The sequence below is a fragment of the Gymnoscopelus braueri genome (assembly GCF_963280865.1).
Source record: "Gymnoscopelus braueri genome assembly, chromosome: 14".
Taxonomy (NCBI): Eukaryota; Metazoa; Chordata; class Actinopteri; order Myctophiformes; family Myctophidae; genus Gymnoscopelus; species Gymnoscopelus braueri.
Window position 1 is genome coordinate 39737566 of NC_137619.1, and position 25013 is coordinate 39762578.

General features: G+C 42.1%; 1 protein-coding gene across 1 annotated transcript in view; it reads left to right on the forward strand.

Annotated features, from left to right (window-relative positions):
- sptlc3 (serine palmitoyltransferase, long chain base subunit 3) overlaps window positions 1-25013 on the forward strand; it is a 56316-nt gene that overhangs the window by 24314 nt on the left and 6989 nt on the right. The window contains exons 6-9 of the mRNA XM_080448586.1: window positions 3062-3155; window positions 8468-8573; window positions 13697-13916; window positions 22366-22492. Coding sequence (XP_080304712.1) covers window positions 3062-3155; window positions 8468-8573; window positions 13697-13916; window positions 22366-22492 — 547 coding nt within the window. The remainder of the gene's footprint in view (window positions 1-3061; window positions 3156-8467; window positions 8574-13696; window positions 13917-22365; window positions 22493-25013) is intronic.

Here is a 25013-nt window from a genome sequence, read left to right on the forward strand (position 1 = left end):
TTAAACATTACAGTAGCCAGGGGAGACGGTTGTTGCTGTGGGCATACATACATAGTGACATTCAGACACATGGACAGGAAAGGGCAGGAGGTTGTTGAAGGGTACTGCCCAGGGGGCATTTATTACCCATATACCCCCGGTCTGTTGGCACACCGACTACCACGGGTTACCAGGGGCAACACGCCAGCATGACTATCACTGATTGGATGTGATGGGGAGCAGGGCGAGGTCGCATGCGGTTTGGGGTTTTAACCCTTTAAGACCGGGAAAGCATATCTGTCATTTTAGATTTGAACCACTTTATCCGTTACCTTATACTTTGGGCTATTTAAAAAAATAGCAGATATACAAGCTCATAGTGCGGCACTGAGCTTGTATATTTGAATATATATATTTTTAAAGCAAAGATTTGTAACTCAAATCTTTGCTTCTGGGAGATTCTACAAATGTCTTCTAAATCCTATGTTTTTTTTAAAAACGTACGTTGCTATAATATCAGTGGTTCTCAAACTCTTCTCATGTCAATAAAAAAAAAAAAAATAGCAGATCTACAAGCTCATAGTGCTCATATTTTCAAATCGCCCAAAGTATAAAATAACGGTTGTAAGTGGTTATACAGATGCGTTCCCGGTCCTTAATGGGTTAAGTGCTGAGGATGTGGCCATTTATGCAGCTCAAGTGGGTTGATGTACTGTAGCCCCTAAGGACCATTTTTTGGAGAGAGAGCCCACCACAGGGGCGGGGCGGGGGGGTTGGGTGGTGTCCGAGTCTCTACACAGACTGCCAGTGGTATCCTACAGCGACAGGCTGAACTGTGGGCCAGGCCGTGATGATGGGCAGAACTAGAGGGACAAGCTGCTGGTAGGCTATAGGGACCAGCCCAGCTGGACCCCCAGGCCAAACTGAGGGGGGGGGGGGGTGGTTCTGTCACTGAAATGGTGTTGACGAATGCGCAACGAGAAGTCATTCCTCTTTGCTTACAGCGTCAGCTCTAAGCACTTGTCATGATTGTTCGATGTTTATGTTATCAGGGTTCATTAATTTGCATAGGATTTGTGTAGGAAAATCTTGGTGGGAGCATTGCTTGGGAAAACTACTCACTACAGGTCTTATACCCCGATTAAGACACAAATGATTTGCGCTACAAATGTGTGAGACTTATCAACATGGGAATAAATATTAGTTGTAATTATAGCTCAATTTAAACATTATATTAAAGGTAGGGTAAGTGATTTTCTTTGGTTAAAATAAGTGTTAAATAGCTCTATATTCTGATAGTACTCATTGCTATAGAGCAGAGGTCTTCAACAGGGGGTCCGCGACCCCTAGGGGGTCCGCAGAGGTACTGCAGGGGGTCCGCGAAATTGTTGTTTGATTTAAAAAAAAAACGTTTAAAAAACTTTGTTTATTTATTTTTCTCAAAAATGTCAATACGTCTTTAAACATAACATGACATATTTTAATAGCTTAGTATTGAATGCACAATAACATGGTATGTTTATACATATTTTGTAGAGAAAGAAAAGGTCTTTTGCACACCTACTGGGACAACCTGTGGGTAGGAGCAGGCTCCAGGCAACCATTTTTTCATGTTTATACATATAAAACACAATTTTATACATAAATATACGATATATGTGGTGGCCTACCCCCTACCCTATGAGGTAGGGGGTCCCTGCTCCATCACCCCATCAGTTTGGGGGTCCCTGGCCTGAAAAGGTTGAAGACCCCTGCTATAGAGTGTTTGTTCAGTAACAGGAGTCTCCATGTCTCTCCAGCTCTTTATTAAACAGAAAATGCATTTTCAGGTCAGGATACCAATTTTATCCAATCAGCATAGAGAACTGGATACAGATTGAACAAGTGGAAATGGTGACACAAGTAAATGAGCAGACAACATTGAAACTAGAACAGAAAAGGCAGCTGATAAATGGGTACTCTCTCCTGATTGGCTGAAATGGTGTCACCTACCTGAAAATTGATTTTCTGTTTATTAAAGAGCTGGAGAGACATGGAGACTCCTGTTACTGAACAAACACTCTACAGCAATGAGTACTATCAAAATATAGTTTTGTTTTAATCCAAAAATATCACTTACCCTACCTTTTAAATAGTATAGCTGATGTTAAAAGTAGTTTTTTTTTGCAACGATAGCAGTTTTTCCTCTGATCTACCTGGAGGAGGGAGGTATACCTCAGAACTACAGTGCGTTGCACCAGTAAACTATTGAAGGGAACAACAATCTGCCATCTTGCACCTTTTTTCTTTTTGTTTGTAATTCATTGTTTGACTGAGCGACACCCCTTCAGCAGTCACGTTAATTCTGTATGATTGAAGTGCCAACGCCTCTTTGAAACATTATATATTTTTATTTTACATTATAGTTCAACTTAAAAGTAACACACAGTTTTTGTTGAATACACACTTTTTTTTTGCAATGATGGCAGTTTCACCTCTCTTTATTCATTACATTATTTAGTGCCCTGGATGCCTCTGAGATGATGCAGAGCTATCCCACACTGTCCATAAAGTAAATTATGAGCATGCACTGACCTTAACTAACATCAAAAATTCCTCGGCTCTCGCTGCAAAATTTCATCAAGTGTTTTCCAAGAAACCTGTGCATTATTTTTAACGGGGCCAATTTTCTCTACATCATCATCATCATCGTCGTCGTCGTCATTTATTGTTTTCATGTTTTTCATAGTGAGAGAGTTGCATTCGGCCCCATGTTTTTTAGCAGTATTGTAGCTATTGCAAGATAAATAAATTGTTAAATGACAGTGAAAAGTGAATGTGCAACAACTCTTGTACTCGGCACTATGCACTTTCTTTGACTGATATTCTTGCCCTGTGTTTACTCTTATTGATTGTTTTAAAGTTGTTTTATCATGTTTTCATGGTTTTATTGTATTGGAGCTTCCGAGCGTAAGTTTTCACATGTATGTACCTAAACAGTGCATCTAAGTGACAATAAAGTGAACCTGAATCTGAATCTTAGGGAGCTTTAAAGTGATTATTTGGATTTGAATGACGTTTTTGCTCTTTGCCGGTTATTCAGGGTTGCTTGATACTGAGTGATGAGTTGAATCACACGTCTCTCATCCTGGGAGCCAGGTTATCGGGAGCAACCATCCGGGTGTTCAAACACAACAGTAAGTACAGCAAGTTTTTCATCTGACTATAACACCCGACTCTGCTTGTTTTTGTCACCCCGGTTCAGCACTACAGAACTAGTTAATATTCCTTTAAAAGTGCTGGAAACGGATTGAGCCACGGACCGCCGTTTGATGAGATTTAGACTCTCAGACCCAAGACTTAGAATATTTTAGTTATCGTTGGATAAAAGATGATAGAAATGATTGGCCAGATGATAGAAAAGATGAACAGAAAAACTTTGAACTGGAAAACTATAAAAATTGAAGCTGATAAAAGATCTTTGTGGGGTCTCTCTCCTGAATGGATAAGAAAACGTATTTTCTGTTTCTAAAGCCCTGCAGAGACAGCTGTTACTGCATAAACACTATAGTGAATGATTGGAATATAGAACTTTTTTTAGTTTATTTTTGTTCAAGGTTTCTTTATTGGTCCAATTCACATACAGGTCAATAAGAGAAAAGCATACAAAAACAGTGTATGTTACCCCTCCCACCCCCCAAAGTTCCCGCTCCAAAAGAGCCACAACCCCCGGTATCGTGTTGTACCATTAACAACAAAAAAGACAATGCAAACAAATAAGACACATTTTGCAATGAAAGTTGAAAGAAAATGTAAAACAAGTGGGGGGGGGAAAAGGACAAAAAGTCAAAGAAGGGAATATAGAACATTTCAACGAGAGATTTTAAGAAATATCACTTACCTTACACCCCCTTTTACTGATAATTTCTACAATATCGGTTCTATAATGTCAATTATTTTTGTTACACAGGAACGAGGAAAGGAATTTAGCATGAATAATATAACACTTGTCACTTCCATGTTTTTCCGCCATTGGAAACCCGCCCTCCCTCTTGCAGGCGACAAACCTCTGGCAGCAAATATGTACTGACAGGTACAAGCAGAGTCGGTTAAGGGTCTGTCTTTCCTGCAGACTCTAGAGGCCAAGTGTCTGAAAGTAGAAGCCCCCAGGCATCTCCCCGGCTGACCCCTCCCTAACCCCCCCTCCAGCATTACACCCTGTGGCCTATTCCACTCTTCATGCTAACACTCTTTTATTTAAAGTAGTTGTTAAGCCAAAAAAAATACATATTTTCTATCAATTGCACACCCCATGAAGCCTTGAATTCATGGATTTCTTTTTAGTTTTTGTCGCATTCCTGAGCCAATCATTTGATGACCGGGTGTATTTCTGGTAGGAGACACAAAGAGTCTACTTTGACTCTCCTACCGGATACATTAGCATCTTTCCGCCGGTAATCAAATGATTGGCTTAGGAATGCGACAAAAACAAATCCATGAATTCAATGCTTCATGGGGTGTGTAATTGATAGAAAATAAGTAATTTTTGGGGTGAACTACTCCTTTAACCCATTAAGACCGGGAACGCAGCTGTGTCATTTTAGATTTTTTCTTTCAAACTCTGAGATTTTTTTGTATTTTTATATATTTTTTCAAAAAACTGTTGGGAAAAACATTTTTAGAATCATCAAATCATGGAAGAAAAAGGGAGATGGGAGAGAGAGTCCCGCACACTGTCTTCACTTATAAAGAGGCTTTTATTTAGGATGCAACGTTTCGGCCGCTTGAACCTTCATCAGGCATAAAGAAGCAAGTGGCACACAGCCAGTATATACGACATCTCTCTGAGGGCCACCTCAGAGAGGTGCGACGCACCTGTCCGTTTGTAGCTGTGCAAAAGGACTTTTCCTAGAAATCACAAAAGAAAAAGATCGTTTTGCGTTGTTGTGAGCTTGTACATGCGCTGTTTTCGCTAGTAAAAACATATTAATAATAATCTTATTTGTTTCTAAATTTCTCAAATGTTTCAATTTTGTTTGTATTTTTTTTCTATTTTCCACCTACAATGACATGGCCAAAGTATGGAGGCCAGGTCGAAAATGGTTACGTACAAGGCTTCTGTTTGCTAAGAGGGTTATACTGCTCAACTTAACAACAACAAAAGCCAGGTTAAAGGCATTGTGCAAACACAGTGCTGCAGAGTGCACTTTTTATATTTTTGAATGCACGCCTACAAAGCAGCATGCCATAGGCAAGCATTCTGACGATGAGTGATACTGTACAGTTTGAAGAGGAGAATCTGTTTACAGAGATGTGACTAAACAGGTTTGCTCGTTTCTCTTAAGCACACACACACACACACACACCGGAGAGAGCATTCCTATGTAGTGTGAAAGTAGTTCAAATAGATCTAGAAAGATGATAGCTAGAACACTTTAAAGTGCAACGTCGTCTGTTGTTTGCATTTAAATGCAAAACATTTTTTGCATACTGGCGGGTCATCTAAAAGGCAAGCTTTCAACACATTATGGAAATGCACTATTGAACTCCTATTTGCATAGGAGCATAATAGTTGACATCCTCTCGAGTTATATAAGGTGATGCTCATCTTAGCTCGGTGAATTTACAGTTGGTATACATTCTAAACTACATTCCATGGCTTAGGTAGGTATGCAGACCACTCCTGTAGACTTCTGAGTAACACTCTGGTTAGGTCATTACATAGCATTATCTGTTTTTCCCTTTTCCACAATCGGGATTAATATTTAACACTGGGATGAGAAAAGCCCAATTAAGATGGCATTTTTTAAATGCCCAATCTTGTGATTTTATTTGGCCCACGTTAACAGTTTGTCATACAGTGTATGTTTTGGGTTTCTTGATGTGTGCATGTCTGAAGTAAAACATTTAAACCCAAGTTATTGCCATATAACCAACTGTGCTATGTATTATGCTTCATTCAAGTGATCGTTGTGACCTGATTATTCCATGCGATCTGTGTGTTAGTATGCATGGAAACACTTGTTTGCTTTTATCTTTCTTGTGCTTAGATGTTGGTGTTAGATTTTTTTTTCTTTTCCCCACACTATTTGATATCAAGATTCTACTTTGATGCCATAGATGAACCATTTTTGGTTCCTAGAAATGCATCAATTACAACAAAAGTATGACAGTTTACTATGCACACTGTAGCCATATATGAAGTACAGTATTCTAAACTAATTGACACTCAGTTCAGCTGTTGCTCAGCTGAACGACAAACCTCATTAACTACAGCTGTTCAATACTGCCATCTCCTGGTTGAATTTCCGTGCCTGCAGCAAGGCATTATAAAAACCATTGCCATCAATATAATCATTAATAGGAAAAGTACATTTCATGAATCATCCCTTTGTAAACGGCACAACACTACTGCATTTCCGTTATTGTTGCATCATCAACCACCCAGACCTGATTATGGAGTGGGTTTTAGTCAGACCACAACGGTGGTTCTCAAAGTGGGATCCAGGGTTCCTTGAGGCAGTGGTTCTCAAACATTTTCATGTCAAGGACCCCCATATTGATATGTATTTGGCCGCGGACCCCCCATCTGCAAATGTTTCGTGCCAGGGACCCCCCAGAAGAGAAGATTTGTGTTTGAAAAATGCTAAATTATTCAAAACACTTTCAAGGTTTTTCTAAAAATGTTCAAAAATAGCAGATGTACTGTACAAGCTCACAGCACGGCACGAAGTGGCAGCGCTGTGAGCTTGTATAGCTGCTATTTTTAAATGGCCGCGGTCAAATGTTTTGCTGGGGACACCATGGAACCCCTCCAAGGACTTCCTGGGGGTCCCCGCCCGGACCCAACTTTGAGAACCACTGCCTTGAGGGTGGCTTCCAAATGGACCCTTAACGGTTCTGTAACTCTGAGAGTGTACAAATGGATACACTCTCAGAGTCAGTGGTGTAAAGTAACTAAGTACATTTACTCAAGTACTGTCCCTAAGTACAATTTTGAGGTATTTTTACTTTACTGGAGTATTTCCAATTTTCAGTACTTTTACTTCTACTCCACTACATCTCAGAGGCAAATGTTGTACTTTTACTCCACTACAATTATTTGAAAACTTTATTTACTAGTTACTTTGCAGATATCAATTATTACATTATAAAACATACATTAACCACTTCAGCCCTATTTCATACATAGGCTATTTGAAAATAGCCGATCTACAAGCTCACAACACGTCGCATCGCGACGCGTTGTGAGCTTGTAGATCTGCTATTTTCAAACATTTTTGTACTTTTACTTTTGGTACTTTAAGTACGTTCTGATACCAATACTTTTGTTCTTTTACTCAAGCACATTTTGAATTCCGGACTATTACTTGTAACGGAGTACTTCTACATTGCAGTATTGATACTTTTACTTAAGTAAAACATTTGAGTACTTTTTCCACCACTGCTCAGAGTAATGGGGTCCTTGAAATTAAAACGTTTTTGAGAAGAACCAATGCACCACAAAGCTATAAGGTTGGTATAATCGTGTCTGAGGAGGGAGACTTCTCTTTGCAGGTGTGAACCCGTGCTGTGTAGGCATTTCCTGTTTTGTTAGTTTGTGGAAGGTGTTGCTGGCAGATAAAGAAGTGCCTTGTGCTGCACGTTGCCCTGCCCTGTGGGAGTGATGCAACAAATGTTGACTTTGCATGCAGTGATTTGCTCGGCATGATATAACTTTAGTATTGTTTTGCAAGAAGAGGCTCTCTCTTGTATACTTTTATTGTTATATACACTTTTATGGGGGGGACCACGATTGATGCTTTAAAATGATTTTTTTTGTTTTATACGAACTGTGTGTGTACTGACTGAGCTCATATTTTAACCCATTAAGACCGGGAACGCATCTGTGTCATTTTTAGATTTCTTTGGGTTATTAAAAAATACCAGATATACAAGCTCATAGCGCGGCACAGAGTGCCGCGCTATGAGCTTGTAGATCTGCTATTTTTGAAAAATCGTGAAAATCTTTGAATATGTAAATGTTGTAACTCAAGTCTTTGCTTCTGAGTGTTCTACAAATGTCTTCTAAATCATTTTTTTGTTTGTTTTTAAACTTGTATATGTTGCTATACATCAGTGGTTCTCAAACTTTTTCATGTCAAGGACCAACCCAAAATTATACGTATTTGACCCCCATATAAAAATATTTTTTCCAGGGACCCCCCAGAAGCAAAGATTTGAATTACAAATGTTTGCTTTAAAAATACATATATTCAAATATTTGCTCACATTTTCACGGTTTTCCAAAAATAGAAGATCGCGCGCTAAGAGTGCCGCGTTACGAGCTTGTAGATCTGCTACTTTTGACTAGCCCAAAGTAGAAAATAATGGTTATAGCTAAAATCTAAAATGACACAGATGCTTTCCCGCATTGAATGGGTTAACTCGCCGACCCTTTCTCGCCCTCTTGTTTTTAAACTGTGTGTGTGTGTGTGTGTGTGTGTGTGTGTGTGTGTGTGTGTGTCAGACATGCACAGTCTAGAGAAGCTACTGAGAGAGGCCATTTGCAGTGGGCAGCCTCGCACCCACAGACCCTGGAGGAAGCTGCTTATCATGGTGGAAGGCATCTACAGGTCAGCAGCACCGCCTCCACACACACACACACACACACACACACACACACACCAACACACCAACACACCAACACACACACACACACACACACACACACAAAGAACTTTAATTATACCATGGCATATACACACACACAGGCCTACACACACACACACACACACACACACACCCGCACCCAAAGAACTTTAATTATACCATACACGCACGCAAGCCTAGACACACACACACACATACACACACACACACACAAAAAGAGCTTTAATTATACCACACAGGCACACACACATGTGCGCGCATGCACACAAATGAATCCTCTCTATCTCTCTATCTCTGTATCTCTCTCTGTCTCTCTCTATCTCTTTCTATCTCTCTTTTCCCCCTCTCTCTTTTCCCTCTCTCTCTTTTCCCCCTCTCTCTTTTCCCTCTCTCTCTCTTTTCCCCCTCTCTCTCTCTCTCTTTTCCCTCTCTCTCTCTCTCTTTTCCCCCCTCTCTCTCTCTTTCCCCCCCCTCTCTCTCTCCCTCTCTCTCTTTTCCCCCTCTCTCTCTCTCTTTCCCCCCTCTCTCTCTCACTCTTCCCCCCCCTCTCCCTCTCTCTCTCATACTCACACATGCTCATGTGCACACTGCACACCCATGCAGACACACACACATACGCGCACGCGGACGTGCACAACACCAACACACACACGGGTCTCTCTCTGGCTACTCGATGTGTTTAATCAATGTGTGTGACTTTGGGCTTCCAGGTGCTGTTGTTTATCAGAGTTCAGCACAGGCTGAGCCTCAGACTCCTCTAAGCGCTGAATCTTTATTTGTAACTCAAGCAGTGTGTTTATCAGCCCCTGTAATGGCCTCTCTGCTACTTATTGCTTTAATAGCTCTTTACTCTTGATTGTGTGTGTGTGCGCAGTGGTGTAAAGTAACTACGTATTTCCAATTTTCAGTACTTTTACTTCTACTCCACTACATCTCGGATCCAAAAACTGTTACTTTTACTCCACTACAATTATTTGAAAACTTTAGTTACTAATTACTTTGTAGATTTTGATTATTATTACAAAACATACATTACCCACTTCAGCCCTTTATACGTTTCTGCCATTTGAAAATAGCCGATCTACAAGCTCACAATGCGTCGCGCATTGTGAGGACCTCCACAGTGTGAGGACATATGTTGTTCCAGGGAACCTCCAGAAGCAAGGATTTGAGTTACAAATGTTCGCTTAAAAATATATATATATTCAAAGATTTGCGCAAAGATTTTTCAAAAATAGCAGATCTACAAGCTCGTGCCGCGCTACGAGCTTGTATATCTGCTATTTTTGAATAGCCCAAAGTATAAAATAATGGTTATAGCTAAAATCTAAAATGACACGGTATACGTTTCCGGATTGAATGGGTTAATAAAATTGGCGTTCTAAAAGGTTGACGTCCTCACCAGTATAGTAATACAAACGTGTGTGTGTGTGTGTGTGTGTGTGTGTGTGTGTGTGTGTGTGTGTGTGTGTGTGTGTGTGTATATGTGTGTGCATCTTGGTGGGTATACTGTTTGATTACTGGAGGTAGGGGGGTTGAGAGGTATAGTATTGTGTGTCTCTCCTGCCAGTGAGCAATCTGGAGCCCTGGTGACTCTCTCTCTCTCTTTCTCTTTCCTCCATCTGCTCGTTAGCTCCAAATCAAGGCCAAAAGAAGCCACAGAGATTGACTCCAATGCACCTCCTCCAGCCCCCGTGTGTGTGTGTGTGTGTGTGTCATCGCCTCTCTCTTTCACTCTGCCTTCCTTCCACCTTTTCTGCTATTATCCTCCTTTCCATTTCAGTATTTCTCGAGAAAAATGCAAAATCTGTGCATTTGTTTATTTATTCGTCGCCTACTTTCTTCTTCGCTGAATCTTAGCCTGTCGGGGAGCAAAAGGAATAGTTCACCCAAAAAAACATCGATTAGTCACCCCATGGAGACTTGAATTCATGGATATATATTTTGTTTTTGTCGCATTCCTAAGCCAATAATTTGGTAGGCAGCGGTTCCGGTAGGAGACACAAAGAAGACTCTTTGTGTCTCCTACCGGAACCGCTGTCGTTCATCAAATTATTGGCTTAGGAATGCCACAAAAACGAAAAGAAATCCATGAATTCAAGTCTCCATGGGGTGACTAATCGATAGAAAAAAGTAATTTTGTGGGTGAACTATCCCTTTTAAGTTTTGCATTTCAGTTCCTCTTCATCGAATCAATCTCGATTGCAAACTTTGGACGTGTCTTGTCAAATATATTCTAACCTGAATTCACCCCGCAGACATATTAATCCAAATGATGACTTTATTGCTCTTATAACGATGATATCTTAGACATTAGAGGGAAAGCGGGGCCATAGTTGGTGCAGCTTGTTTGAAAAGGACGACTAATGCACCCCGGCCGTACCCTGGCCGGGAACATCAAACGCTTTGGATAAAGAACTGGAACATGTTTAGCTGATATCCAGAGCCCTTTCCTTTGATGTCCATCCACACAGGTCCTGGAGAACCTCTGTCTGTCTGCTGCCATGTTGGAAGGCAGAGGGTTCTCTCTGCCATGGCAGGGATAGCATACAGTAAAACCCTCAGTGTTCAATTAACCAGGGGTGGAGAAAGTACTAAATATTTTTTACTTAAGTAAAAGTATCAATACTGCAATGTAGAAATACTATTACAAATAAGTAGAAATTATAATAAAAGTCCGGAATTAAAAATGTTCTTGAGTAAAAGTACAAGCTCACAACGCGTCGCAACGCGTTGTGAGCTTGTAGATCGGCTATTTTCAAATGGCCGAAATGTGTGTATAGGGCTGAAGTGGTTAATGTATGTTTTGTCATAGTAATCAAAATCTACAAAGTAACTAGTGACTAAAGTTTTCAAATAATTGTAGTGGAGTAAAAGCACAATATTTGGATCCGAGATATAGTGGAGTAGAAGTAAAAGTATTGGAAATTGGAAATACTCAGTACAATTTTGAGGTATTTGTACTTAAGTACAGCACTTGAGTAAATGTACTTAGTTACTTTACACCACTGCATTTGTACACTCTCAGAGTTAAATGAACACTCAGGATTTGACTGTGTATTGGGTCTGGAATCGCTCCGATCCTTCAGCGATGCACCAATTCTGTCTAACTTGGAGACCTTAAAAGGTCTTCCTCAGAGGCAGGCCTTTTAAGGGCTGAATGATGGACTGTATAAAAAGAGGTGTGTTGGAAGGGGAGGATTAAAGAGACGGACAGCAGACTTGAAAGATCAGGGGCGGTGTTATGTAATCTGCATATACAGTACCAGTACATGCTGTCTGCAGGGAGTACAGCATAAAAACCAATGGTTCAAATCAAAAAAGATGTTGTTTTTTTTGTTCAGGAAAGTTGAGAATCCTTTGCTAGAAATGTGTTTATCCAGTCCGCCGCAAATAATGAGGGCGTGTCTCCCATGTGGGTTTAGGAATTCATGTGAACAGTCTATGACAGGGGTGCCCAAAAGGCAGTAGATCACAAAGGCAGGTAAACCACATGACATGCCCCTAAAAAACATCATCAAATATTAAAAAACTATTTTTGGCATCTGCTACTTGAATTAAGGTGACTTGATTGATTGACATCCAGAATGGCCTGTCAGCTCACTTCACGGTTTCTATAGTTGGCAAACCCACAATGTAATACTTTGTTTTCAAGAGTGTTACAAAGCGTTATAGTTATATAAAAAAAAAAAGAAAAACGATTCAAAATGTCCCCCTCTATTTCCCATTCCAAGTGTGTTTGTCTTATATGTAAAGTCAGCACCGCTATTCCAAATACCCCTTCGGGTACATTTCCAAAGTATTTTCAGCAACAGGATAATGCGTTTTTGGGGTTGGTAGATCTTGTTGAGCAGGTGATTTTAAAAGTAGTTCTCAAGTCAAAAAAGTGTTGGCACCCCTGGTCTATGATGTCAATCGTCTATGTATCTACCTGTATGTCGTATGACTGACACTTGGGCAGGTTTTCAACCTGATCCGACTGCATTGACATCCATTATGATATTAAAGTTAAACTACCCAAGTAGGCTGGCTCTTCCTGACCAAGTCGGGAACGATGTAAATCGGGAACGATGCATGCCCCACTCGGTTATGTCTGACTGTCTGTCCGCGGGGGGCCGCACAGATATTCATGGTCCCACTTAGCAATGCACATCCCAAGGTCATCTGGGACACACGCGCAAAGTTTGAGGTCAATAGGTTGCACGAGTTATGCCCGGGGAGGATATTGCAAAAGATATAAAACGTAATGTAAAAAAAGGCATGGAGATACTTCTTTGACTTACTGTGGGCAGCAGTGGCTCAGGGGTAGAGTGGCCGGATGGTAACCGTGAGGTTCCCAGTTCGATCCCGGGCTCCACCAGAGTTGGTGTCAAAGTGTCCTTGAGCAAGACGCTGAAACCCTAATTGCTCCCGATGAGCAGGTTGTTGCCTTGCATGGTTTCCTCCGCCATCGGTGTGTGAATGTGTGTGTGTGAATGTAATGCACAATCTTATGTAAAGCGCTATATAAAAGCGCTATTTACCATTTATTTATTGGCACAATAAATGTGCTGCTGATCAGCCCCCCTGCAGAGCCACGTGAATAGCTGTGAATAGCTGTTTCCATTTATACATACAACAAAGGTTTTTCTGAAAACTCGTAGGATTTGAGAACAAGTGGTTTAGGACAGTAGTTCTCAAAAATAGCAGATCTACAAGCTCACAATGCGTCGCGGAGCTTGTAGATCTGCCATTTTCGAATGGACGAAATGTATACAGGGCTGAAGTGGTTAATATATGTTTTGTAGTAATAATCAAAATCTACAAAGTAACTATAGTAACTAACGTTTTCAAATAATTGTAGTGGAGTAAAAGTACAATATTTGCCTCTGAGATGTAGTGGAGTAGAAGCCAAAAAAAAAGAAAATTGGAAATACTCCAGTAAAGTAAAACATACCTCAAAATTGTACTTAAGTACAGTACTTGAGTAAATGTACTTAGTTACTTTACACCACTGGGTTTTCCTGGGTTAAAACGATCCATGAATGTGTCTCCTCCTTGTCCTTCTCCTTGCATTAATGTGTGTTTCTCCTCCTTCTCTCCTCAGCATGGAGGGCTCTGTGGTTCGGCTGCCTGAGATCGTGGCGCTGAAGAAGAAGTACAAGGCCTACCTGTACCTGGACGAGGCCCACAGCGTGGGGGCGGTGGGGGCCTCGGGGAGGGGCGTGACCGAGCTGTTCGGCGTGGACCCGACCGACGTGGACGTGATGATGGGCACGTTCACCAAGAGCTTCGGGGCCGCCGGAGGATACATAGCCGGGAAAAAGGTTTCTGATTTATGGTCTTTATTTATTTAACCCATTAAGACCCGGGAGAAAGCATCTGTAATTTTTTTTATTTTAATCACTTTAACCCATCTTGGGCGGTAACCCCTATTTGTAACTATACCTTTCAGGACGGGAACCCCTTTTGGGGTTCTTGTTGCTATGTACAGTATATAGCAACATATTATATTTGGTGTAATTTTTGAATAAATATTTGAAGTTTTTCAGAAAACTTAGGATCTCTTTTTTGTTTGTTTTATATATATTTTTTTATCCCACGATTTTGTAACCCTTTTTCACCCTGTGCCAATTGTCTAAGTGATCCTGGGCGCTACACTCCCCCCGCCAGCTTGGGTAGCCCAAAGCCGAGCTCATGCCTCCTCCTTCAATGCATGAGAGCCAACTGACCTTCTTGTCACCTGACAAGGGGGAGTTTCCCCGGTAGGACGTAGTGTGTGGAAGGAACACGTTATTCCAACCAGTTCCCTTCCCCTCCATCAGGCGCCCCGGCTGTCATGGGGGAGGCGGTATAGAGACCAGGATTACTACATATTTTTGTGAGGGTATTAACTACCCTAGGGGACACGGGCAGAACATGCAAACTCCACACAGAGAGGCCCTTTCACCAATCCCACCTAATCTTGAATATTTTGTGCAAATCTTTGAATACCGGTACATATATTTTTTTCTTTGCTGGAACATGAGCTTGAGCTTGTATATCTGCTATTTTTGAATAGCTAAAGAAATCTAAATATTTTCCCTGTCTTGTTTTAAGTCTTCTGCTGCTTTTGTTTTTGGACACGTTCCATATCGTTGTTTTATTTGTTATGACAGGACTTGTAAAAGGCTGATTCATATTTTGTTGCGCGCTGTTGTCATCGTGCAACGAAAATATCCGATCTACAAGCTCACAACACGTTATGAGCTTGTAGATCTACTGATTTTCAGTGCACAGTATGCTGCCGTGGCGCTGTGTAAATTAAGCATAAGTCGGTGGCACACACACGGAGAGACAAGACGGATGTCGTTGTCATTCACTTGTGGTGTTAGTGCTAATTGGTTAAACCTAAATTAATGGAACCACCTTCTGCACAGCCTCTGGCTGGATCAATTTAGCAATTAGCAACAATACTGAAGATGAATGACGCTTCACCGTACCTATTTCAGTGCTCACCTCATGCCCCCCCCCCCCCACACACACACACACAGAATCGATATGAAAAGTGGGGTTCTTTAAATGAATACACTATCTTTGCAAGTATTGTAGATGGACTTAACTGGGTGTAAAGCAGAGACTGATGGCAACACATTTCGGTGTGTGTTCAGCGTTTAAGTTACAGTCGGTCGCTGTTGAGGCGATGCAAATCTAATTCATATCGTCCACTGAATGTTCACAGTGCGTTTAACCCTTTTAAAGACCTGAGGCCGATTCTACAAATGTCTTCTAAATCCTAACAGTTTTCCGAAAAACGTAACGTTGCTTTATCAGTGATGCTCCGACTTTTTCATGTCAAGGACTGAAGGACCCCCAAAATGATACGTAATTTGGCCACGGACTCCAATCTCAAAATATTTTGTTCCAGGGACCCCCAGAAGCACAGATTTGAGTTACAAATGTTCGCTTTAAAAGAATATATATTCAAAGATTTGCACACATTTTCACAATAGAAAAAAAATAGCAGATCTACAAGCTCGTAGCGCAGTGCCGCGCTACGAGCTTGTAGATCTGCTATTTTTTACTTGTAGATCTGCTATTTTTTACTTAGATCTGCTATTTTTTACTTGTAGATCTGCAATTTTTTAAACAGCCAAACTGTAAAATAATGCTTTTTAGCACAAATCAAAAAATTACACACATGTGTTCCTGGTCTTACTGGTTTAAAGCGTTTTGGATGCATTGTCATACAGTAAATGCATAACAATGGACGCAAAGGGCAAACTCATACTCATAAGTCTAGTTAATTACAACAATAATCAGCTCATCACACTTTACTAGGGGTTACGTTGTGCTAAAAAAAAAGGTGATCTATTGCTTTAACACTTCTTAATGGTGCTCAGCTGCCTCTTTTGAATACCCTCCTTTATCACTGTTACCATTCACCTCCTCTCTCCAGCCTGTTCATGTGGTATCCATGGGCGACAGGAGGACTAGACCTGTGGTATTATGCCATCCAAAGACAGGACCATGGTGGTAGCCTGGTCTCTGGTCTACGTGCTGTGCTGTTCATACAGAAACACCCTTTACCTTTACCTATGGGTCAAATGATAGTGTTGTAAATATTAGTATTACATTGTTTTAACCCATTTAGATCGGGAAAGAATCTGTGTCATTTTTAGATTTCTTTGGCTATTAAAAAATAGCAGATCTACAAGCTCGTAGCGCGGCACCGAGTGCCGTGCTACGCCGAGCTTGTAGATCTGCTATTTTAGAAAAATCTTGAAAGTGTGTGCAAATCTTTGAATATATATAGGCCTATATATTTTTGCTTCTGGGGGGGGTCCCTGAGATGGGGGTCCGAGGCCAAATACATATCATTTTGGGTGGTCCTTGACTTGAAAAAAGTTTGAGAACCACCGATATTATAGCAACATATACAGGATTTAGAAGACATTTGTAGGATCTCAAGAAGCAAAGATTTGAAAAATGTTTGCTTTAAAAAATATATATATATATATTCAAAGATTTGCTAACATTTTCATGATTTAAAAAAAAATAGCAGATCTACAAGCTCATAATCTCTCAAGAACAGATTCTGCTCTCCGCTTGAATCTGTCGGGGGGGTTCGTCATATCGCGTACGCACTGGCCTTGTGGGCGTGCCTTCAGATCAAGAAGCAGGCCGCGCTTTACCCAATCAAATGTAGTGGGCGGGATTTACGTGTCTGCCGATCCTTCCCCACTAGAAACAAACCGAAACTAATTTAACAATAGCGTCCTCGGAGCAGACAAAACCACGGAAAGATATTCACATTTTAACTTGCTCTTTCATCATAGAAACAAGTGGGCTTATAACCAAAACGATCCATGTTCTCTGGGAGAAGTGGTGTTAGTGTTCCGTGTAGAAATATTGTTAGTGGGAATGAAAACATAGTCGCGGTGCCGCGCTATGAGCTTGTAGATCTGCTATTTTTGAATAAGCCAAATAAATCTTAAAATGACACACGGATGCGTTCCAGGTCTTAAAGGGTTAACCCACAGTATGTATGTTACAGGTAAATTGGCATTCCAGGTAAATTGGAAAAAGGGCGCTTGTTTTCCCCGCCCCCAGGCAATTCTGTAGAACCAACGCTAGAGGGCAATGAATGCACACTGAATCTACACTGAATCCACACGCATGCACATGCATGTGTGCGTGTGCATGTGTGCGCACGCGTGTGCGTGTGTGCATGCGCACACATGCACACATGTGTGTCGTCGTGGATAGTAACCATAGACTGTATGATAGTAACCCATAAAAAGATCTATTCTCCCCCTATCGGGTTACAACTCGAACGGCGCTGATTCGACTCAGCAGACCTTCGGCCGGTCGGCGCGGGCACTCGCGCGCGCGCCTCCTCGGCCTCAAGCTCTGCTGAGTCGGCGCGCCTCCGTCATGGACAATAACTATTATCACGCGCGGTCCGCGTCGCATCAAAGCCCCGCATCGCGCCTCCTCCTCCTCCTCCTCCTCGCGCTGCCTCGTATCAAAGCCCCGCTTCGCGCCTCCTCCTCCTCCTCCTCCTCGCACCGCCTCGTATCAAAGCCCCGCATCGCGCCGCCTCCTCCTCCTCCTCCTCCTCCTCCTCCTCCTCGCGAGCCTCGCGTAAAAAACCTGTCTCGAAAAGCCCCGCCTCGCAGCCCCGCCCCACGCCAAAAAACAAGCGCTCCCCTTCCAATTTACCTGGAATGCCAATTTACCTGTGACATGTATACCGGCACCAAAAGAGTGTGGTCGGTGTGATGCTTTAGGGACAGCTTTTGATGATGTCTGCTACAGTACATTCAACAAAGTAAACGCACACCATTAGCGCTTAGTCAGGTGCAGAACTCAGGCATTGATAATATACTATACACTAAGAAAAGAGAGAAGAAAAAATCACACACTCAACGCCAACTCAATTTAATAGTCGTTTCGGCCAATGACTTAATCTTGGGTCCATTAAATTGAGTTGGCATTTACTGCTTGAGTGTGCGCTTTCTTTTCTCTTCTCTCGCTGGTGTTGTGTCTGCTGTTGTCAGTCACAGAGAGGTTTACTGCATATTGACATGCAGGGCCTTTTCCCATGAACGTTTACTAGCGGCTCATTGTCTAATGTGAAATCCCTCTACCCACCTGAGCAACCTGCAGGCAGTGGTGGCTCACGTTTTGTACTTAAGTAAAATATCAATACTCAGACATGCAAAAGTGTCACTTTTCAGCTACAGTCACCTTTTTGAACCCATATAGGGCAATTGTGTGACACCTGACCCGAAAGAAAACAACATGTTGTCACCTTTTTCACCTCTGGGCTGTTTGCATGCCTGAATACTGCGATGTAGAAATACTCTGTTACAAGTAAAAGTCTGTAATCAAAAAATGGACTTGAGTAAAAGTACAAAAGTATTTGCATTAAAATATACATTAAAGTACTGAAAGTAAAAAGTACTCATTTTGCAGAATGTCCCATTTCACAAGTTTCCAAATGTATGAAAATGCTTTGAAAATAGCAGATCTACAATTGTAAATAGCCTAAGTATGCATAGGGTTAATGTATGTTTTGTAATGATAATCAAAATCTACCAAGTAACTATAGTAACTAAAGTTTTCAAATAATTGTAGTGGAGTAAAAAAGTACAATATTTGCCTCTGAGATGTTGTGGAGTAGAAGTAAAAGTACTGAAAATCGGAAGTACTCCAGTAAAGTAAAAGTACCTAAAAATTGTACTTAAGTACAGTACTTGAGTAAATGTACTGTAGTTACTTTACACCACTGCACCTGAGCAACCTGCAGAAACTACACAAATACCATAAAGCGATAACTAACATTGCAGTATGATCAGTATGATCTACTACTATAGAGATGTATGGAGTGTCACCACCCCCCCCCTCTCTCTCTCTCTCCCCCCCCCTCCTCTCTCGTAGCCCCTCATATGTCCAACAAATGTTCCCCGGGCCGCCGTGTGTCTCACAGCCTTTGTAATTCCTTTCGACTCCATTAAAACGTGCGCTTTAGTCCATAACCACAGCAGCAGTTTTGCGGCAGTTGATTAGAAAGCAAAGAGAGGAAGTGGCCATGTTGTTTGAATTAGGCATCCAGGCAGTGAAGGGACCCTTCCTGCCCGGCCCGCCCGCCCGTGCCCCGCATATTGGCTCAGCCCTCCGCTCGCTCCGTCATAATAAGAAGGTAAAAGCTGGCAGGCGGCCAGCCCCTTCTTGTGGCAGGCATCGGAACTGCGCTCTAGATTTAACAGGATGGGCTTTAACAAGCATGATAATGTTTGAAGTATATGAACACGCTGCCTCGTCTGACAGCTGGCTATAGTAAACGACACAGAGAGAGCGAGGGCGAGAGAGAGCGAGAGAGAGAGAGAGAGAGAGAGCGAGAGAGAGAGCGAGAGAGAGAGCGAGAGAGAGAGCGAGAGAGCGAGAGAGAGAGAGAGAGCGAGAGAGAGGGCCTTTAGATTTTTACTTATTTGTTGTTGTGGTGAAAAAGCCCCCAAATCTTACATTAAGTGGATTCAGGTTGACCGACAAAAGACTTAGCAGATGTGCTCTGGAACACACAGTCATAGCCATTTTATAAGTCTACCAAAAATACGCACCCTAATGAATAGACTCCAAAACTCCATATGAATCACTTGAGCCTCACATGAGGTAGGCTTATAACCAAAACGATCCATGTTCTCTGGGAGAAGTGGTGTTAGTGTTCCGTGTAGAAATATTGTTAGTGGGAATGAAAACATAGTCGCGGTGCCGCGCTATGAGCTTGTAGATCTGCTATTGTGTGTGTGTGTGTGTGTGTGTGTGTGTGTGTGTGTGTGTGTGTGTGTGTGTGTGTGTGTGTGTGTGTGTGTGTGTGTGTGTGTGTGTGTGTGTGTGTGTGTGTGTGTGTGTGTGTGTGTGTGTGTGTGTGTGTGTGTGTGTGTGTGTGTGTGGGTTCAATACTGCAATGTAGAAGTACTCTATTACAAGTAAAAGTCCCGAATTAAAAATTTACCTGAGTAAAAGTACAAAAGCATTGGAATCAAAATGTACTTAAAGTACCAAAAGTAAAAGTACTTAAATGTTTGAAAATAGCCGATCTACAAGCTCACAACGCGTCGCATCGCATCGCGTCGCATCGCGACGCGTTGTGAGCTTGTAGATGTATGTTTTATAATGTAATAATTGATATCTGCAAAGTAACTAGTAACTAAAGTTTTCAAATAATTGTAGTGGAGCAAAAGTACAATATTTGCCTCCGAGATGTAGTGGAGTAGAAGTAAAAGTGGAAATACTCGAATAGAGTAAAGGTACCTCAAAATTGTACTTCATCACAGTACTTGAGTAAATGTACTTAGTTACTTTACACCACCGGTGTGGTGTGGGGGGGGGGGGGGGGTGCATAATATGCATTACTAGCAGTGCTGCTGGTCTGCTGCCTTGTGGTCTTGCTGTGTCACATCGGTATTGTGGCTAAAGCTTGGGAGGAAGAGCGTAAACGCTCCCGAGCCGTCGCTCTCCCTGCTCTCCTCCACAGATGTGGGAGGGCTTTCGGACATGTTCCCTTAACCGGTTTATCTCGGTCGTACCAAAGAAGAAAAAAAAATAAAGAATCCCGCCAGGCCCTAAAGCGGTGAAAATCTCCCCCCCAGCCCTTTAACCCATTACGACCGGGAAACGGCATCTGTGTGTAAATTTTTAGATGTCTTTGGGCTATTAAAAAAAATAGCAGATCTACAAGCTCATAGCGCGGCACCGAGTGCCGCACTATGAGCTTGTAGATCTGCTATTCTTTTTGAAAAATCGTGAACATTCTTGCAAATCTTTCAATATATATAGATTTTTTAAAGCAAACATTTTTAACTCAAATATTTGCCTCTGGGGGGGTCCCTGAAACTGAATATTTTGAGATGGGGGGTCCACTGATAAAAAAAACAAAAAACTGTTGGGATTCAAAAGACATTTGTAGAATCCCCAGAGGCAAAGATTTGAGTTAAAAATGTTAGCTTTAAAAATATATACATATTCAAAGATTTGCAAAAAATGTTCACGATTTTTCAAAAAAAAAAAAGATCTACAAGCTTATGTATGAGCTTGTAGATCTTGCAGATTTTTTTAATAGCCAAAGAAATAAAATAAATATGACACAGATGCGTTCCCGGTCTTAATGGGTTAAATGAAAACAGATGTCAGGTCGTTGTGCGGGGCTCCTTTCCGATGGTTTTGGAGCATATCCCCCCCCCCCCCCCCCCCCCGCTCAAATCCCCCCTTCCTCTCTCTCAACATCTGCACGAGGAAGGAGAGTCCGTCACCGCCACCGCCCAGCGGAGAGACAGATGGCAGCAGGGTGAGGGGGGGGGGGAATGGTGGCCAGACGGCATCTCCGGCTACATGTCATCACCCCGCCCCCGCTAGGCCACCACACAGCCACCGAGTGGCAGCTCCGCGGCCAACTCTAAAACCTCAGACCACTTATACAGTGTGTGTGCACACACACACACACACACACACACACACGCACACACGCGTGCTTCGAGGACCGTGACCAAAATCAGTCCCGTTTCCTGAATCCTTGCTCTCTCCCCACTTGACAAAGTGATAGTAGAATGAGTTCTACTGCTGACATTTGGGAGTAATAATGAGGACGTGGCTACTTTGTCCCATTGTGCCTCAGCAACTACTGGCCTGTCTCAATATATGTAGCGCTCTGGCTCCCCTCCGAGAGAGAGAGAGCATGGAGCAGGAGAAACACCCTCTGCGTTCACAGCTCCTCTGTGATGTAAAAGGTAGTAGCGCCTGGGAGGTGACAGAGACACAACTCCATGGTGCCGTTAATTGATTCTCAGGTGTTGGCCTGTGTTGCATGTGAGCTCTCTCTAGTGGCCCTAAAGGACAAGTGCAAGGCCAACCTCATGCTTTTTTTAATGGATATATTATGCCTGGGATAGATGTTCTATGTTTGTGTCTTTTATCTCATAATGTGTTGTTTCAAGACCCCCCCAGATGCAAAGATTTGAGTTTCAAATGATCGCTTAGAAATACATATATATTCAAAGATTTGCGCACATTTTCACGATTTTTCAAAAATAGCAGATCTACAAGCTCATAGCGCGGCACTCGGTGCCGCGCTATGAGCTTGTAGATCTGCTATTTTTTTAATAGCCAAAGAAATCAAGAAATGACACAGATGTGTTCCCGGTCTTAATGGGTTAAAGCAATGATCGGATCCAAATATAACATTTCTTAACAGCACATTTCTGATCATCTGTCATGTCCGTCTCATCATTACAGGAGCTGGTGGACTACCTGCGGAGCCACTCCCACAACGCGGTGTACGCCTGCGCCATGTCCCCGCCCGTCACGGAGCAGGTGACGCGCGCCATGAAGTGCATCATGGGCCTGGATGGAACCACAGTGGGTGAGAAGCTCTCTCCTCCATACTGTATATACTGAACCCTCCTGCTCGTTCCTAATCAAAGAAAAGATGTTTCTACGTGCATAGATTATCAGCTACGATCCAACTTTTCACTTTCACTTCACCCAATCATTCCCAGTTGCAGACTGTTCATGCTGCATTCATTTAAAGCCGGATAGATGTGTTTCATGGCATCATGCACATGGGGGGTGTCTGCCCGGTGGCTCAGTTAGTTTTAGATTCAAGTTTGAATCCAATTCCTGTCATGTCTCCCCTCTCTCTCTGCCCTATGTTTCCCGTCTCTCTATACACTCTCTTTACTAAATAAAGCATTAAATTGCCACCAAATAAAAAAATAGACAATCACTGTTCTAGATGTCTTGGCCTTTCTCCACACTGGGAAAAAAAAACACAAACCCCCAAGAACCAAGAACTAAGAGAGTAAAGTGCTCCTCTTGTGATGCTAGAGGTCAGGTGAGTGCTACAGTGTGTGGATGCTGCTGCTCTCCTCCAGTGCTTTTCTTATTCCTCAACCACTTCCCACAGATTGCATTAGTGGCGTTTGGCCAAAACAAGAGAGAGAGAGAGAGAGAGAGACGTATAAAGTGAGAGACACATTGAGAGAGGGAACAAACAATCGGGCATAGTACTCGCACAGATCACTTGACCTCTTGACACCACAGCGAGTCCGGGCTAATCTCCTGATGGACAGTGCGTGTGGAGAATGCTTTAGACTCACTCCACCCAAAAAGTGAGCCTATGTTTTGTTAAATGAGTTGCAACTGTTTGCTGTGCAACCTCCTCTCTCCGTGAGGGACAGGTCAAGACCCATTTCTCCACAACAAACAGAAATATTTTTCCTGGGACTACGTCAGATGCGAGGCATCTCTCTGTGCGTAGAGTCGAGAGGAGAGGGTTACTCATCTCTCTTGAGCAGAGCTGTAAGCGCACACACACACATTATGAGACAGTACTCACTGGTCTTTTGCAGTGGCAAACTCATTAGCACTCTAAGACGTGTCAACAAGAATAGGTCAATGTGTCACGGCTTGCAAAAAGTCCTCCGCACATTTGTAGCCATTCCAGCGTACTAATATAAGCCATTCGGTGTTTATGTGTGTGTTTGCGATGCCATACAGTTTGCATAATCTTTTCCCTTTGGCCATTTTGGATCAGAGTAGTTTATTGTTTATTGTTGTTTATTGTTTACTTAGATCCCCATTTAGCTGCCACACATGGCAACAAGCTACTTTTCCTGGGGTCCCACACATTAAAACAGCTTCCCAGCAATACAGTAAATGCACTATTTGGTTATTTTACTGTCTGTATCTGTATCCCCGAATGGGCCTCGTTTCACTTGGACTGCATTGATTGTGGTCTTTGGGTATAAGATATGGGTTTCCCCGCTGCAGGATAAATAGTTTTTACTACTACTACTATTTCTATAATCACTACCACCAGCACCACTATTACTAAACTCTACACTATACAACTCAATAAGAGGAAAGTGTATTGTGCCGTTAGAGTGGGTTTGCATGCTGGTCTGGTAATGCAGGGCAGTGATTGCTTCACTGGCCTGGTGTCTGAAGACATTAAAGCAGAGACGTTTCAGAGGTACAGGTTTCCTCACAACGCTAACATGTGAAACTGATTTCCAAGCGTAGCCGGGTCACGTGTGCACCGAAGCAGCACGTCCTCCCTCTCTCTCCCTCTACGGACCCCTGTAATTGCTCGCACATTTTCTGACCACGCAGCTGTTTAGTCTTTCCATGCAAAAACTGGACTTATACCTATAAGGGCTGAACACGTCGCGGACGCGGCAGCATTGTGAGTTTGTAAGGTTTCGACGTGCAACACTGCCGTGCGACGAAGCATAAATTAGCAGTGGTGGAAAAAGTACAAAAAAAAAATGTGGGTGTCAAAATATACTTAAAGTACCAAAAGTAGAAAGTACTCATTATGCAGAATGTCGCATTTCACAAGTTTTCAAATGGATACAAATCTTTTGAAAATAGCAGATCTACAAGCTCACAATGCGTCGCATTCGCGACGCATTGTGAGCTTGTAGATCGGCTATTTTCAGATTGCCGAAATGTAAATAGGGCTGAAGTGGTTAATGTATGTTTTGTATTAATAATCAAAAACAAAAAAGTAACTAGTAACTAAAGTTTTCAATTAATTGTAGTGGAGTCAAAGTACAATATTTGCCACTGAGATGTAGTGGAGTAGAAGAAAAAGTATTTTGGAATTGGAAATGCCTCAAAATTGTACTTAAGTACAGTACTTGAGTACATGTACTTAGTTACTTTACACCACTGCTTTTTGATGTGGATTCTGGCACTCTGGCATCTTCCACACAAACTAAACATTGACTTACAGTATGTTTGTAAGGATAGCTGTTGATAAACTGTTTGCGTTTCATACATTTTTCATACATACATTAACTAATTCATTCATAAATTCATTGTTGAGAGACAGTCGATTGAGACCATATAATCATTCATACACTCATTATTGATATGTA